We start from the raw sequence: 17,010 nt of genomic DNA, 5'->3' as shown, positions 1-17,010 counted from the left end.
AGAGCTGCTTGTGTATCCCCTTCCAAAACTATCTTTTATTCATTTTGCATATATGCTACATATACTTATATTAGACTCTAAGCTAATGAGGGCAGGGGCTGTTTCATTTTTCTTTATATCCTCAGAGATTAGCAGAGTGCCTTACACATGGTTAGCCCCTAATGTTTATTATAAAGATAGAGGTGGAAACTGAGGCCTCCAAGGTTAAGGGGCTAATCCAAGGTACATAGCAAGTAGAAAAGTTGTAAAGTGGGTATTCTGACTTTGAAATCAGTGGTTTGTTTCACTATATTATGCAGGAAGCTCCCTCTGATCCTCTCCCGCCCAACCCTGATCAGTAAGTTTTCCCTTCTTCCTAATTCACACAGTATATCTCTTATTGCACTTACATTATTTCATAGGTACATGTTTATAATCATACAAACCTCCCCTACAGACAGTAAACTCTTTTTTTTTTTGCTTTGGCAATCAAGGTTAAGTGACTTACCCAAGGTCACACGGCTAATAAGTGTCAAGTGTCTGAGGCTGGATTTGAATTCAGGTCCTCCTGACTCCAAAGTCGGAGCTCTATCCACTGCACCACCTAGCTGCCCCTCAGACAGTAAACTCTTTAAGGGCAGGGACAACATCTCCAAAGTTTTTACTCCCTTAGCATCTAGCCTATGGCTCCAAACCACTATAATAGGATGTACTTCATGTCTGCTACATTAACTTGAGCCTAGGAAATAACATTACAAGGGGCAGCTAGGTGGTGCAATGGGTAGAGCACTGGCCCTGAAGTCAGGAGGACCTGAGTTCAAACCTGGCCTCAGACCAAACACTTGACACTTACTAGCTGTGTGACCCTGGGCAAGTCACTTATCCCCAACTGCCTAAAAAAAAGGGGAAAATAAGGAAATAAAACTACAACCTCAAGGGAGCTATCTCCCAGTCATAGGGCAGGTTAGCCAGGCTCTTTCTCATCATTTGCTTTGATAGGGGATCCCAGCACCAGCATCAGCCCCAACAGCTGAATCAATTCTACCAGGCACAACCTTGACACCAATCAGGAGACACAGTCAATTCCTGAGATTTATCTTGTACCAGGATGGAAGGTGGTAGACGTATCACTGACATACAATTACAGTGTGTTTTTGCAGGCTTTCTTCTTAGTCTAATGTAACTCCTTCCTCTCTTTTTTTCAATCCTGTCCACTATCTAATATCCCTTGTTTAATTCTATCGGAGAAAAAGTACAAAAGAGTATGAGAGCCAGAAAAGAAGGCAAAAGTGCCAATGCACAGAAAAGACAGAGAACAATATCAGATGAGCAATCACAAAGGATTTTTTTTTAACCCTGAGGACAAAGATACTCCCCCCTCCAAAGTCTTCTTGTGGGAGAGGCCAAAGGGCACGAAGTCTTTCCATACAGATCAAAAGACAGGAGACATAATGAAATTATATGGATCTAACTTCTTGGCTTCACAGAACCACTTTCTCCAAAGAATTCTTTCCACACAGTGGCTTCTGGTCTACTCTTCTGACTCAACAAGCCTTAAATAAACAGAAGGGTAAAGAAATACACAGCGTCCAGGAAGACTCACCTCTGTTTTCTTTAAACCACTGGTTTCTTTAAACCCCAGGAATAGGTTCTGCCTATTTCACAAACAGAGGAATGGAAGCAAAAGAAAAATTGCATGCCCATTGGCCAAAAGAAACCCACTGAAGCATCACTTTTATGTCATCATAATCACAGAATCTTTGCCCTGGGGGGGAACCTCCGAGGCCATCTGACTCAACTCTAACCAATGCAGGGGTCCCCTCTATAGCTCTGGACAGAGCTCAGAGAACTTACTTGAAGACGTCCATGTCAAGACCTCAAGAGGCAAGGCATTCCATTTTTGGTCAGCTCACACTGTTAGGAAGCCTCTTCTCAAACTGAGATAAAATCTACCTCTCTACCTTGCACCCACTGCTCCTCACATATCATCTAGGACAAGCTGAACAAGTCTATCATTCCGATATATGAAGACAGGGACCATGTATCCCTGTAAGTCTTCTCTTTTCCTGGCTGACCATCCCAAGAGTAGCTCCCAGTCATTCTTTATATGGCAGGTTCTCTTCCTTCCTCTGAACCAGGTCAAGAGTTGGTCACAGGATACTGCCCTCGACCAACCAAAAGATGTGTCTAGTATGAGACTGTGTATTTCCCTCTGATATCAACACCTTCCTAGAACAAAATATGAAAACATTATCATTTAGATAAACGGCCCAAGTACCATTTTGAGTCTCATGCATAAGGATGAAGATATAAAAGGATTTCACAACTGCAAAGCTTCTTCAGAATAAAAATAAGCAGCTACAGTATGTGATAAAAGCAGCTGCAGAACATCAAATTAGAGCTACACACTTCTGTCTCTAATTCTCTCTCAGGGTGATGGGCCAGCTGACTAAGAATTAAAACTTGGCCATTCTCCCTAGGTATAATGGGACACATCAGCTGATAACACACATCCCTGACATGCCAACTAGTCAATGTTTGAAGGAACACCAAGTCTTTCCTCCTCTTATAAACTACACTTAGAAATAATTCTCCCTGAACAGAAGTTAGCTGTCAGAGTGAGAATGAAATCTGGACCCAAAATATTCTCCTACACAAACCCTCACAAGTGAAGAATGTATTCAGAACAAGCCGTTCATTTGGGTGACTAACGTTGCCATAGACCTGACATACGTTTTTTTTTCCTACTTTAGTGAATTCTGCAGCACTTTATTTGGAACCACTACGGTAACTGGCACTCAGTGATCACAAATCCTCAGAAATCCCAATGTAGCTAACCTGGGTGATAGACCCACTAACCAGAAATTCAGATCATTCAAGTGAACTGCATAATCCAACTGGCCTCTTAATATTTGTTAAAGCCAGCTCTGTCACTGGAAAAACAGCAGCAAATACTGGCAAACTTCAGCCCTGGAGTTGCCAACTAAAGACCATGGAAGCTAAGTGATTCTGTTTTGGTTAAATAAGGCTCTCTGCTAATATTAAAAAATCTGCCAAATATACAGGGGACAATCATAGAGCTAAGATGCTATAAAGATCAGTCTCCTATATCAGCATTTTCCAAACTACAGTCCAAGGAACCCTGTGTTCTACGGGTATATTCTAGTGGAAGTGACACCTTTCTCTTATAAAATTATGTTATCAAAAACAATTATTACATATGACAATTTTTTGGTATGAAAATACTTATAAGCTACAGATTTAGAGCTGGAAAAGACTTTAAAGGCAATTGGGTCCAACCTCTTCACTTTATAAATGAGGAAACTGAGGCTGGGAGAAGTGACTTGCTCCAGTCATACAGCTAGCCAGTGTCTGAAATAGGATTTGAACTCACATCTTCTTGATTCCAAAATCCAATGCTCTCTCTACTATGCCACCTAGCTGACTTAAATTCCTCTATTTCGACTCATATTACCTAAATTCCCTAAACCCGCCCACCATCCCTGTCTTGAGAGTGTTCCTGGTCTTTTGGGCTCTCATATGAGCATCTGCAGGCTCCATCATTATAAACACAACAGAATGCTATACTTGGAGGAGATGGTGCTCTTTCTCTATCCACATCATAATTCCTCTCTCTCCACATAACAACTCCTCGTCATCCATGACAATCCTTCTCGATACAGCTACCCAAACAATGAGTCATAGCTGACTATTTCAGGAACCCCTCCAGGGAATGAAAAGCTTTCAGCTGCTGCCAGCAGTAAATACCAATACCAAGCTATTCAAAACTAGCTCAAGTACCATGACCAATCTTAGTAGCAATCCGTCTTTTCTTTTTTTTTTAAGAGCAACAAGGAGATGTAGTTTTGAGAAGGTAGAGGGAAAAAGACAAAAAGTCATTTGCAATACTAAACTGGCTTCTTCATTTTTAGGGCTGGCAAAAACCTTAAAAATACTTAGCAAGTCTCAGAGCCTAGGAATTGGAGAGCCAAGTCAATCTTCCCTTAGAGTTTATATGCTCCAGCCTTCATTGGGCAACCTGGGTTCACAGTCATTCAGACGATCCATAGGACACTGCATGAAATATGCCAAGGCAAATTCAACCATGACTTTGGGAAAAGGAAGAACTACCACAGTCTCAAATCCACCCCCGATCCTTCTTATTTGGGTTACACAGAAGCAGATATAGAGGGTGGGGGGGGAGGGGAGGAGAGAGATATTAGAAATGGAATCTGATATGAGTTCAAATCCAGTTCCCACACTTATCGGTGTTGTGTGACCTTGGACAAGCTACATCTCATTACACTTCTATTTTTTTCCTCCTGTTGTAAAGAAAGCAACTTGAAAATCTGCCAGACTGCCAGCCCTCGCAACTGTTGTGGCCCTTCCACTTCTCCAGTGATGGCCACAGCAGAGATAGAAAAAAAGACAAAGATGCTAAAAATGATGGTGTTTAATCCATACCTAATTATTAGGTTAAGGAGTCACAAATGTTCTGCAGTGCTCTGAAGCCAGAAGACCTTAGTTCAAATCCTGCCTCTGATATGTGTTCATTCCCTAAGGAATCTTAGTGAAGTCACTAAGGCCCCTGCATCTCAGCTCCACCATCAGTAAAGGGAGGAGGCTGAACTCAATGGCAGGTAAATGGAACTTTCAGCTCTGGATCTAGGATTCTATGACACTATGTTCCTTTTAATTGCTTCCTCAGTCTCCTAAATCATCCAGTTTCTAGGCCTCTGGCTCACTAAATTTCCCAGGGTGGTCATAGGGAAGTTTCCTTTTTTCTCTACTTCTTCTTCAGGTAATAAGATTGCTGAGCCACTGTCAGTAATATCTAAAAGATCTTGGAGGACAGGAGACGTACTACAGGACTGAAAGGGGCAAACATCCCGATTCTCAAAAAAAAGAGGCAATAAAAAGAGTCTACAAACTATAGGACAGTGTGCTTGACTTTTGATTTCTAGAAATTTTCTACACTGGTAAGAGTTTAGTGAATATATACCCAAAAAAAGGAGTATTCACAAGAGAGGAAGGACAGGTCATGACTACAAACCTTACTTCCTTTATTGTCAGTTACTAGACTGGTGGATCAGAAAAACGCTACCAGTATATTTTTCCTAGATTTTAGCAAAGTATTAGACAAAGTCCCCTGCTATTTATTCTTGCAGGAAAAAAAAATGAAGAAATTATACAGAATAGGATAATTAGATGTATTCAGAATTGCTAGATGAATGGCTAGACTCAGTCATCATTAACAGTTTGCTATCAAGTTGATAAGAGATGCCCAGTATAGTACCCACGAGCCATTCTTGGTCCTTTTATCAGTGACGTGGCAATCCACAAACAAACAACAACAAAAAAAACCCACCCAGGATGACCCTTAGTCCTACTCCTCCTCTACTTTTGCAAAGTGGTAGGAGAGGGAAAAAAGAATGCTAAGAATCACAATTTTTCAATTGTCTATAAACTTGGACTTGGCTGTTGGTAGTCTAAATGAAAGATCCTTGTCCAATGACTAAGAATTAGACATAGTACTGAAGGAGTTCTAACATTTTAATCTTGATACTCTCACTATAAATAAAACCAGAAGAAGGAATTTGACGTTAAAACGAAGTATATCACACTGATACTCCTTGGAGATGCAAAGAAAGGAGCTGATGGAGTTGATTTTATTGGTCACCTCATATTGCAATGATTGTAGGTATTGCAAAAAAGACAACCATGAAAAGAATAGCAGTTTCTGTGCCAATGTCAGGAGCAGATGAAGAGGTAGAGAAATCCCACGAAGAACTTGATAAGAAAAACCCTCCTACATATATAATATACAATGACTTCATACAAAAGTAGGAAAAGGTAAGGACAGTAAGAAATTTGTTGGAAAGCACAGCTCTGGAAAAAAGGAAGGCAAGGTCAGAGACTTGTAGGATACATGCCTTTAACATTATGAACATTTTCTGCAAGAAAAGCATTCATAGGTACTAGATATGGCAAGTACCAAATAACATCACAAAAAACGAAACCAGCAATATTTTAACAGAAAGGAAAAAATGTATTGATATAGGAGTCATCTCCAAAACACCTGTCTATGCAGAGACTCCCAACTTGTCAGAGCAAAGATCAACTGGCACAAGAAGACAAAGTCAGGAAAGTGTTTCAGTTAGTAAAAACTTTACTCATCAAGGAGAGAAAGACGGCACCCAAAAGAAAAACCAGCTTACAACGTAAACTTATCAGTAAGATTTTGCAAAGGATGATAAATGATTATCAGTAGCATTATCTCATAAAGGACAGTAACAGTGGAAGTTAAGGGATAAGGACAGGGACTGTACCTGCAATTTCATTACTATAGAAACTAGTGTCAAATTTAAATAGAAACAGATCTCTGTCCCATACTGACTTTAAAACTACAACTTATCAGTTATCTATGTTTTACTGTACTTTTACCTATTTTGTTAAACATTTTCCAATTACAATTTAATCTGGCACCAAAACTGTTTCTGGTGGTGAGTCTGACACTTCTGGTAGAGAATGCCAGATGAGTAAACCCCCTCTACCAACTCAGGTCGTTACTGTTCCTGCAAGTGTTCAACGTGGGACTTGAACCCAGATTTTCCTGGTTTTCAGGCTGCCTCTCTATTCCCCGTGCCACACTGACTAAGAAAGTAAGGGAGAGCGCTGGACTGAATCTAAGACGAAGTTTAATGGGGTAAATGTGAAATTTTATATTTAGGTTCAGTTTGTCAGAAAAGATTGGGGAGAAGGGGGGTGGGGGAGAGATAGTGGAATATAATAAGAGTATTCTCATAGCCAGAAAAAAAGAATACAATTTTCATCTGCATGAAGAAAAAAAAAACTTCCATGAAGAAGAATTTCCAGGCCATTGTCAGACCAAATCTGAAATGCTGTTTTAACTTCTCAGTAACACAGTTTAGAAAGCTCATAGATAAAATGGAACATTCAGGAGAGCAATGAGGACGGTGAAGGGCTTATACTTGCTACTTCTGAGGACCATGTGAAGGAACTGTGGATGTTTAGCCTGAAGAAGAGAAGACTCAGAGGAAATCGATCAACCAACAGCCACAGATTTGTACGTTTTATGTAGGCAATAAGCACTTGGGGATATAGGCACGAAGACTAAAAATCTCTACTGGCAATGAGTTTACATTTTTTATAGGGAGGTAACAAGTACATATAAAAATAGAGAGGGGATAAATATAAGGTGAACAAATACAAGATAATTTGGGAGGGATGGACGAGGAAAGGCTGCACCGCTGCCCAGTGTACAGGCACTGACGTAGGAAGCAGCATGCCATGAGTGAGGAAAGCACAGAAAGCCAGTTTAGGGGAAGTCTGGCTAGGTCACAGAGTGTGAGTAATGTCCTAGGAGGCTGGAAAGATAAGGTGGGACCAGATTGCATAGGGCTTTAGGAGAGAAAAAGAGATGTTTAATAGCCCAAAAGAAAATTACTTTGGCAGTAATCATTTTGATGGAGGATGGGCAAGAGACCAATTCAGGAGGCTATCATAATAACCTAGGCAAGAGATGATGAGGGTCTGAACTAAGGTGGCAGTTGTGAGGCTAGAGAGAAGGGGCCAGATGTAGATGTTGTGAAGGCAGACACAGCAAGACCTGGCAACTGACTAGATAGATGAGATGAGATGACAGTGAGGAGGAGTACTAGATAATCCTAGGATTATGAACCTAAAGTACTGAAAGGATGCTGGTGCCTTTGAGCATCAACTATTTGAAAAATAAGGAAGTTTGGAAGATAGAAGAGTTTAGAGGGAAAAATAACAAGTTCAGTTTTAGATATGTTGTGTTTTAGATAGCAATAACAATAGCAAACATCTATATACTACTTTAAGGTTTGCAAAGTGCTTTGCAAATATTTGTTCATTTTATTACCTCCATTTTACAGAGGAGGAAACTGAACCAGACAGAAGCTAAGTGACTTGCCCAAGGTCACAGAGCTAGTAAGTATCTAGGCTCATATTTGAACTCTGGCCTTCCTGGCTCCATATCCAGCACTCTGTGCACTATGACCATATCTCCCTGCCTCTGGGACATCAAGTTCTAAATGTCCAATAGACAACTGATGATATGGTATTGAGGCTCAGGAGAGAGGCTGAGGGTGGATGTATAGATCTGGAGAATCACCTGAACAGAGGTCATAGTGCAAACCATGGGAGCTGATGGGGTTACCAAGACAGAGATTAGAGAGGGGGAAGAGAAGGCAGCCTAGGACACAGCATCTTGGGGAACATCCACAGTTAGGAGCTGGAATCTGAATGAAGAGCCAGCAAAGGAGACTGAGAAAGAGCAGTTATTCCAGAGGCAAACCAAAAGAATGCCACAAAAACTCAATGGGGCAGCTATGTGGCACAGTGGCTAGAGTACCAGGCCTGGAGTCAGGAAGACTCTGAGTTCAAATCTGACCTCAGACACTGACTAGCTGTATGAGCCTGGACAAGTGACTTAACCCTGTTTGCCTCAATTTCCTCATCTGTAAAATGAACTGGAGAAGGAAATGACAAAACACTCTAGTATCTTTACTAAGAAAACCCCCAATGGGGTCACAGAGAGCTGGACATGACTGAAAATGACTCAAGAACAACAACAAAATCCAAACAGCAGTAGGGCCAAAGGCAGCAGAGGTCAAGGAAGATGAGGACTGAGGAAAGACCACTAGAGGTGTCAACTAAGACATCACTGGTAACTTTGGAGACAGCAATTTGAGTGATAAAACCAAGAGTCAGAATGCAAAAGAGTTCACTGAGTGAGAAGTGAAGCAAACCAGTGTAAACAACTTTTCCAAGGAGTTTGGCTGCAAAAGGGAACAGATACAAGACAATAGCTGGAGGGGATCCTAGGGTCTGGTGAAGGTTTTTAAGGGGATAAGACTTCAGCACTTTGAAGGCAATAGGGAAGGAACCAGTTGACAGGGACCTCAGAGAACCATGGCCCTGTATTTAACAGGGGCTTTTATGTAGAAGACGGGATAGAACAAGGAGCACTGGGTCGAAGTCGCAAAGAAGCAAAAGAAGGTTTGATGTCAGGAATAAGTTCTGAGGTCCTGGAGCTGGGGGAATGGCCTGCCACAGGAAATAGCTCCCTCCATGGAGGACTTCAGGCCAAGGCTTTCTGACCAGTTACTGGCCGTGTTGAAGAGGTTACGCAGCTATAGAAGCCCCTTCCAACTCTCAAGTGACACGAGGTAAGCTGGTTATCACACAAGGAGAAGTGATTTTAAAAAAACTCTTCTTAAAAAATTTCACTCATTTGAAAGGGGTACTTTCCAGTGTTTGCCAAGCACATGCAACAGGTCTGGTTCCAGATCTCTCTGCTACTTTTCAGAGAAGGTCCCCCTGTATCTCAAACTTATAGAATCCAGGTGTTTCTGAAGACCAGAAGGCCAGGGAGAAGTGTGGAACTCTAAAAGCATTATGACGGTATCCTAGTTAAAGGAAGGCTATAAGGGGTAGGAAACCTTTTGTGATTCAAACAACTGCTGTCTGATTGATCTGGTTGGTAAGTATTTTTCTTTGGGTTTGGGGGTTTTAGTTTGTTTGTTTGTTTTTCCAATTGGAAAAGGGCCACACCTGTTCCCAAATTCACACGTTAGTATGCCACATAATTTTTAGCATAATTAGCTACCAAGGCAAAGGTACAATCATAATAACAGCTTGCCTTTATATGGAATCCCAGATTTGGAGCTGCAAGAGATCTTAGAGGTCATCTAGCCCGGGGAGACAAACCTGCGGCCCGAGGCCACATGTGCCCTTTAACTTGAGTCCAAGTTTTACAGAACAAATCCTTTTATTAAAGGGGTTTGTACTGTGAAACTTGAATTCAGTCAAAGGGCCGCACTTGAGGGTGTGGAGGATCATATGTGGCCTTGAGGCTGCAGGTTCCCCACCCCTGATCTAGCCCAATATCTTTATTTCAAAGAGGCAACTAGGCAGTGGTAGGTAGAGTACCAGGCCTGGAGTCAGGAAGATCTGGGTTTAAATTTCACCTCAGACAATTACTAGCTGTATGACCCTGGGCAAGTCACTTAAACCTCTCTTTGCCTTAGTTTCCTCAATCATAAAATGAGGATGATAACAGCACCTACCTCTGAGGGTGGTTGTGAGAATCAGTGCCTGGCACACAGTAGGTGCTATGTAAATGTTTATTTCCTTCCCCTTTCCTTCCCTTCCAAGATAAAGAAACTAAGGCCCAGAGAAATTAAGTGACTTACCCAAGGCCACACAGCTGGTAAAGAAGAGAGTGAGGATTTCAACCCAGGTTCTCTGTCTCCAAATTCAGAGGGGTTCTAGGGTTTCATGACACTCCCTCCCACCTGTCTAATAGCTCCTTCTCAGTCTCCTTTGCTGCCTCTTCAGCCAGGTCTTTCCCAGTAGCTTTGGGGTCCCCCAAGGCTCTGTCCAGGTCCTCTGCTATTCTTTCTCTGTACTATATTACTTGGTGAGCTCATTAGTTCCTATAGACCTAACAGATGATTCTCAGATCTGCTTACCCAGCCTTCACCTCTCCCCTGACCTCCGTTCCACACTGGCAATTACCTAGTGGACATCTTAAACTGGGTCTTGCCTGAAGCTACTCCAGGGCCCCTGCTGTCTGGCCATGAAGGCAGCAGGCAGCTTCTTGCTATTTCTGTTCAACGTGCCAGGGTCTTCTGGAGTCAGGAGAGCCTGAGGCTGAGCCAGGCTAGGTATCTCATCTAGAGTTACCCAGCCAGGAAGGAGAAGAGCAGGATTTGAACCTCAGAGTACAGTGGCCAACAAGAGGAAATGCTTGAGACAGAAAGAACTGTCTCTTAAAAAAGACTGAAGCTGCCGTAAGTTATGCTGATGCTGATCCCAACAGACATTTTAAACTCAGCAGGTCTAAAGCTGAACTCACTATCTTTTCCCCTAAAATCTTCCCCCTTCTGAACTTCCTTATTAGTGTCAAGGGCACCACAATCTTCCCTGTCCTACAGGCTCAACACCAAGTTCATCAACTCCTCACTCTCACCCCCCACAGCCAATCTAGTGATCATACCTTCAAAACAGCTCTTCTTTCTGCCCCTTCCCCTCTCTGACCCTGTCATTCCCCTGGTCCAGATTCTCATCTTCTCACACCCAAACCTGCAATAGACTGCTGGTTGGTTGCTCTCCCAACTTCCAGTCTCTCCTCTCCTCTATTCAGGGGTCTACCCAATCTTCCTATAGCACAAGTCTGACCAGTCCAACCCCAGCTCCCACTCCCAATTCAAGAAACTCCAATGGCTCTGTAGCACCTTCAGAATCAAACAGAAAACTCTTCAGACCTGACCTCCTCCTAGCTTCCAGTATTCTTACATCTGACTTCTCTCTGCAATAGAGTGACATCATCCTCCTTGCTGTCCCTTTCACAAGATACTCCATATCTCCAGAATCTGGGTATTTGCACCGGCTGGCTATCCCCTATGTCTGTAATGCTCTGCCTCCTGGTTTCCTTCAAGTCCCACTTAAAATCCCACCTTCTACAAGAAGCCTCTCCTGGGTCCCCCTTAATGCTAGTGGCTTTTCTCTGTTGATTATCTCCAATTTACAATTGTTCGTATATGGTTGTTTGCCTGTTTTCTCCCCCATGAGAGCTCCATGCGGGCTCCATGAGAGCAGGGACTTTTTGTTCTGTTGCTGTCTTTTTGTATCCCCAGGGTTTAGTGTCGGGCACACGGCAGGTGCTTAATAAATCTTTGTAGACTGCCCTTCTATCACACCAGTTAGCACGGCCCTCTATGTGAAACTAGCAGTACAAAGATGATGACATCCATTTTCCAGATAAGCAAACGGAGGCTGAGCCAAGCTAGGGGACTCATTTAGAGTCACCCAGCCAGGAAGGAGAAGAGCTGGATCGGAACCTGAGAGTACAGTGCTCTTGTCACTATACCATATTGCCACCAATAAGAGGAACTGCTTGAGACAGAAAGAACTATCCCTTAAAAAAGCCTGATGCCGGCCCCTTTTTCATATATATATATTTCTTTCCTACACATAAGAAACTCTCCCCCAGAGGTCACCTGGAGGCTTTTATACTGTTTCAAAGGTCACTGGAACACAGCCTAGCCCGAACCAGAGAGAGGTCAGCAGTTGGTAGGAGACAGGCTCTCCTGCCTCCAGAAGACCCCGGCACATTGAAAAGAAGCGGCAAGAAGCCGCCTGCTGCCTTCATGGCCAGACAGCACGGGGCCCGGGGTAGTGCTAGGCAAGATCCAGGGATGGAAAGCCTTAGCTGCCCAACATTCACTTTCACTGGTAAAGAAAAAGTAATGAAATGCTAATCCCTAGAGCCAACAGCCAATTGGCTGTGACACAAAGTGGTGGAGAAAGGGAAGAGATCATGCAGAGAGCTGTGGCTGAGGGGTGTTGAGAGCAGCTTTATCTGTATAGTGCTTCACAATCACTGACTGCTTTATATCCATTATCCATCTGAGCCTCACCCCAACAACCCTGCAAGGCAGAGAGAACCATTATTATTATCCCCATTTTGCAGACAAAGGAAATTGAGGCTCAGAGAGGCTCACTGTGCACTAGAGGCTCAGAAGGTATATTCTATATCCAGGGATATATAACTAGAGAGTGACAGCATCAAAACTTGAACCCAGAACTCCTGAATCTAAAACCAAGGTTGTTTGTTTTTGGTTTTTTTTCCCACTAGACCAGGTTGCCAAGTACCCCTACACAGTAATTACAATATTAACACATGAAACAGAGACACAGAGGCAGACATCCTATCCACACAGGAAATCCTCTCTTTGAGAAGCAAATTCATCAGGCAACAAATCTCCCACCCCACAAATAAAATGTTTTGCCATTGACCAACAGCAGGTCTTAGTGGTCCTGGCTCCTCTAGAAAGTTCAGAAGGTTCTTTGGACAGACAGCTTGGAAGCTCTCAAAGAGCAGGAGGTAACTTCAGAGCTCAACTTCAGAGACAATCTGGCGAAGAGCAAAAAAAGGAAAGCTGAAAAAAGATTTCTGAATGATTTGCCTCAGGAGGCCCAGAATGGTATGTGCCGTCACCACTCCTAAAAAGCATAGTTTTTCTCTTCTCCCAGAAAATGTGGACAGAAGGGACAGAATGTGTTTAAGATTACAGCTGGTTAGGGCACTATATCAATAAAGCTCAGAGGCAGCAGCAAAGGCACAGCATTCTCTGAGGATATTCAAAGTGGAATACCATCGCTGCCTTTCAAGTTTGCCAGGCACTTCACACATGCTTTCCTTCATGTGAGCCTCACTACAACCCTGTGAGCCAAGGTCTACAGAGATTATCCCCGTTTGCTTTATTTATTTATTTATTTGTTTGTTTATTGCTTTTTGGTGAGGCAATTGGGATTAAGTAACTTGCCCAGGGTCACACAGCTAGTAAAGTGTCAAGTGTCTGAAGCCACATTTGAACTCAGGTCCTCCTGACTCCAAGGTCGGAGCTCTATCCACTGCACCACCTAGCTGCCCCATTATCCCCATTTTATAGACAGACTGACAACCATTATCCTACCACCAAACCAAAGCCTTCCTGACTCCACTTCCAATGCTTCACCTGTTAGGCTATGTGGCTTTTCAACATAACTAAGGTTTCTTACCAGAACAGAGGGGTATCCCCTAAGTCACAAGACTGCCCTGAGCCTTGTCACTTCTTAAACCCTGCCTCCCCAAGCCTTTCGCCAGCAGATCTTTCTGCCCACATGGCTGACCCATAGGCTCTCTAAGGGCCTGCAGCCCACATCCTTGAGGACGCTCCAGACCTTTTCTCTCCGACCTGCCACTCCATGCCGTTCAACAGAAGGACCAAGAATGTGGCCAGAGAAAATATTTTTCCATGCTGCATCCTGCTGCTTGAGACTATTTTAGGTCTGGACTAATTTCTTTAAGGCCCTGGATCTACAGAGACATTGAAGTGTTTCTTTATGGAACTCACCAGATGGCCATGAAGAGTATATAACAACCTGCCTTCCATCAAGTCTAGAATCTTCAGTGTTGAATCACTGGAAGCTGTGATCAGGTAGTTTCCGGATGGGTGAAAGGAAAGGGCATTTACCACGGCACTGTGCACTAGGAAGAAGAAAATCCAAGTCAGAACCCTCACTCTGAGGATCAGAGGATGATATACACCCAGAAGGGAAATGGGCCATACGACTGGAGAGATCAGTTCAGGGCAGGCTGAGGAGGCCTTGAGTCCCAAACGAATGAGAAAATATAAAGAGGACAGTGGTGTATAAGAAAAGTGAGATGGATGAGCAGAGTTATGATAGGGAAATGAGTTCTAAGATACTCACAAACATTCAGGTATGAGTAAATAAAGATTCAAAGTAGGGACAAAGGAAAAGATGGGACAAATATAAGAGACACTTTAAAGGAAGATTCAACAGGACTTGGCAGGTCATTGAATAAGAAGGGAAGGGAGATTTCAGAGTCAAGAATAACTCCTTTAACTGTCCTATTATGATGTTATCAATTATCATAACAAGTTTGAGATGGCTAAAATACCTCAGGGGCAAACAAATATAAAATAGGGCAGCCTATATGTATAGACGTGACACTCCTGACCATTAGAAAAAAACTGAATTTTAAGTTGTATGGCTAGAAGCAGCAGTAACATGTGTTGAAAGGTCAACCTTGGCCCCTGCCTCCCATGTGACCAAGAACACTGGTGGCTGCTGGCCAGGGTTAGGACGGGCCAAAAAGGGATTGAGTATATAGCCTACCATGGTCTCACTGGGTCTCTGCTTTAAGCAACCTGAAAAAAGCAAAATTAACTATTGAGTATCTAAAGACGCTTTTGCTATCATCTAAAAATATGCACTAATATTAGGACTCTTCAGACAACTGTGATTAAATTTCCACTAAAATGTCAACTACAAATCAAAACACTGCAGCTCTCTCATCCAATGAGGCTTGTAGCCATTTCTGTGATGCTCGAAATCAAGGGACAAACTTGGAAGGAAACGCTGCTGGTAGCTGACTGACTTTTTGAGCCTATCTCCAAAGACCATGCTAGTATACACCACTACAATCCAGTATAACTGGAACCCCTTAGGAATAGCTTTCCCTGGATTCATCAAATATATTCAGATATGAAACTACTCTTTCTAAAGCCAAAGTTACACTAAAAACAGCTACTCAAACACTAAGCCAATTTGCTGAAGTTTAAGTGTTTAGGGAATGTAAAAACATGTGACTGAGCATGCTCAATGGTGAGAACATTTAGTACTTTACATAATGAGTTATTTATATCTTTAAAATCCACACCAAGCACTAGGAACACTAGGAATCGTGCCTGGCGGCAAGCCGAACATTTGCCACAGCCACTCAAGAAATACTACACTATGTAAGGCATGGGTAACAAAGTGATGAGCCTCCAAAAACTTGCCTCATCCTCAAAGCACTGAAGGTTAGACGACAGAGAGGCATCTAGCTATTTCTTAAATCAATTTTATTTTTACCAAAATGAGGTAAAATAAGACAAAAAGAATTAAAGGAAAACTAGAGCTAGAAAATGGAATCTGGCAAGGGGAGTACGGTTAAAATGGAAGGAACAAGAGAGTTAAGATCAGAAAACCTGGTCTCTAGTCCTGGATCCACCAGTGATTTACCATGTCAACAAGAGAAGTCACTTCCCTTCCCAGTCTCCAATTTCCCCATCTGCACCATGAGGAGGTAGCTATGGATCACTTTTCCAAACTAATTTGACCATACTTTAGAACACACAGAATCCATAAATTCTCATCTGGAAAACTGGTAATACACCAAAAATAGAAGGAGGTGCAGAAAATGTGGGAACAAGATAAAGGCAACAGGGGACACAATGTGAAGAGAGATGGTTATATATTTGTCCTGAAACCGAGGGGAGAACTGCATGATCAGATATAAAGTAAGAAGTGAGATGATAGAGGGTATATATCAGACATGAGGCTGGGGTGGGGAATGCACATGTTTCATTCACACCATAAGGGTGTCTATGGCACAAATGCAGAAATACGGTTTGGTGTGGGATGGTATAGGGTAAGTGTCAAACACTGGGTAATATGAGAGAATATCTACACAATATAGAAGAAGCCAGTAAGGAATCTGTATGTGTCAGACACGAACAGTATGAGGGGAATCCATGTTCCACGTAAGATACAAAATTTGTGTGGCAGAAGGGGAGGACAAAGATGGAACATGATGGGATGGATTGGCCCCCAAGTCTCTCACATGGCATAAGAAGGAATAGTAGAAGACAATGGTTTGTGTGGGATGAGGACTCAGCGGAGGAAGTGCGGAGGGCAGAGTAGACTGAATGATGTCACAGTGTAAGGTGGCTGGGGCCTGAGCTACTGCATGCACAGAGGGCATCACTTTCACACTAAAGGCAGAATGAGGGCATCCTAACTTCACAGGTTCCTCCACACAAACTCAGCACTTACATGGTTGCTACTCTCTAGCTCATATGGGTTTTATTTGGTTCCTTAATGTCCATGCTCCTTTAGGACCAAAATTCCCTCAGCACACCTATCTATTCACATTGATCTATCTGGCAGAAGAGCAGGGTTCTGAGCTCAGTTTGGAAATGCTTTTCTAAGGAGAAATTTCATGGCACCTACTAATTCAATGGTCCCTCCCCAAACAAGAACTCAGAAATGCCTTTATCCAATTATGATCTCCTATTTGGGCCATACTTTTCTTAAACCTATTCTTCATCCTCAACTGACCTTCCAGTCCAGCCTCCCTGGAGTACTTTCCCAGGCCATCATCTCTTCTCTGACCACTCTCTATGCCCTTCCCAATCCAGACACTTCAGTGAGTTCAACATCATCTTATCCTCTACTCTCAAGTGCTTTGATCCCTTATGCTATCACTACTCACATCTTGCCTAACTCCAACCTTGAACTGCTTCTACCATCTACTTCCTCCAGAAGAGAAATGGAACCAGAAGAAGTCATGTAACCATGCTTACCAAGGCTATTATGCTAATCTCCTCAGAACCCTCAATGCAGCAAGGTAGTCCCTTTACTCATCCC

The 17,010-nt window shown here is 42.8% G+C and overlaps 1 protein-coding gene across 2 annotated transcripts in view; it reads right to left on the bottom strand.

Annotated features, from left to right (window-relative positions):
• POC1A (POC1 centriolar protein A) overlaps positions 1-17,010 on the bottom strand; it is a 175,202-nt gene that overhangs the window by 129,290 nt on the left and 28,902 nt on the right. For both annotated transcript variants that reach the window (XM_078152335.1, XM_020971567.2), the window contains exon 7: positions 13,929-14,062. In XM_078152335.1, coding sequence (XP_078008461.1) covers positions 13,929-14,062 — 134 coding nt within the window. The remainder of the gene's footprint in view (positions 1-13,928; positions 14,063-17,010) is intronic.

This window comes from Phascolarctos cinereus, unplaced genomic scaffold (assembly GCF_003287225.1).
Source record: "Phascolarctos cinereus isolate Bilbo 61053 unplaced genomic scaffold, phaCin_HiC Scaffold_4;HRSCAF=312, whole genome shotgun sequence".
In the NCBI taxonomy this organism is placed as follows: Eukaryota; Metazoa; Chordata; class Mammalia; order Diprotodontia; family Phascolarctidae; genus Phascolarctos; species Phascolarctos cinereus.
Note: the sequence above shows the minus strand (reverse complement) of the source record. Positions and strands in the feature narration are given on the sequence as shown.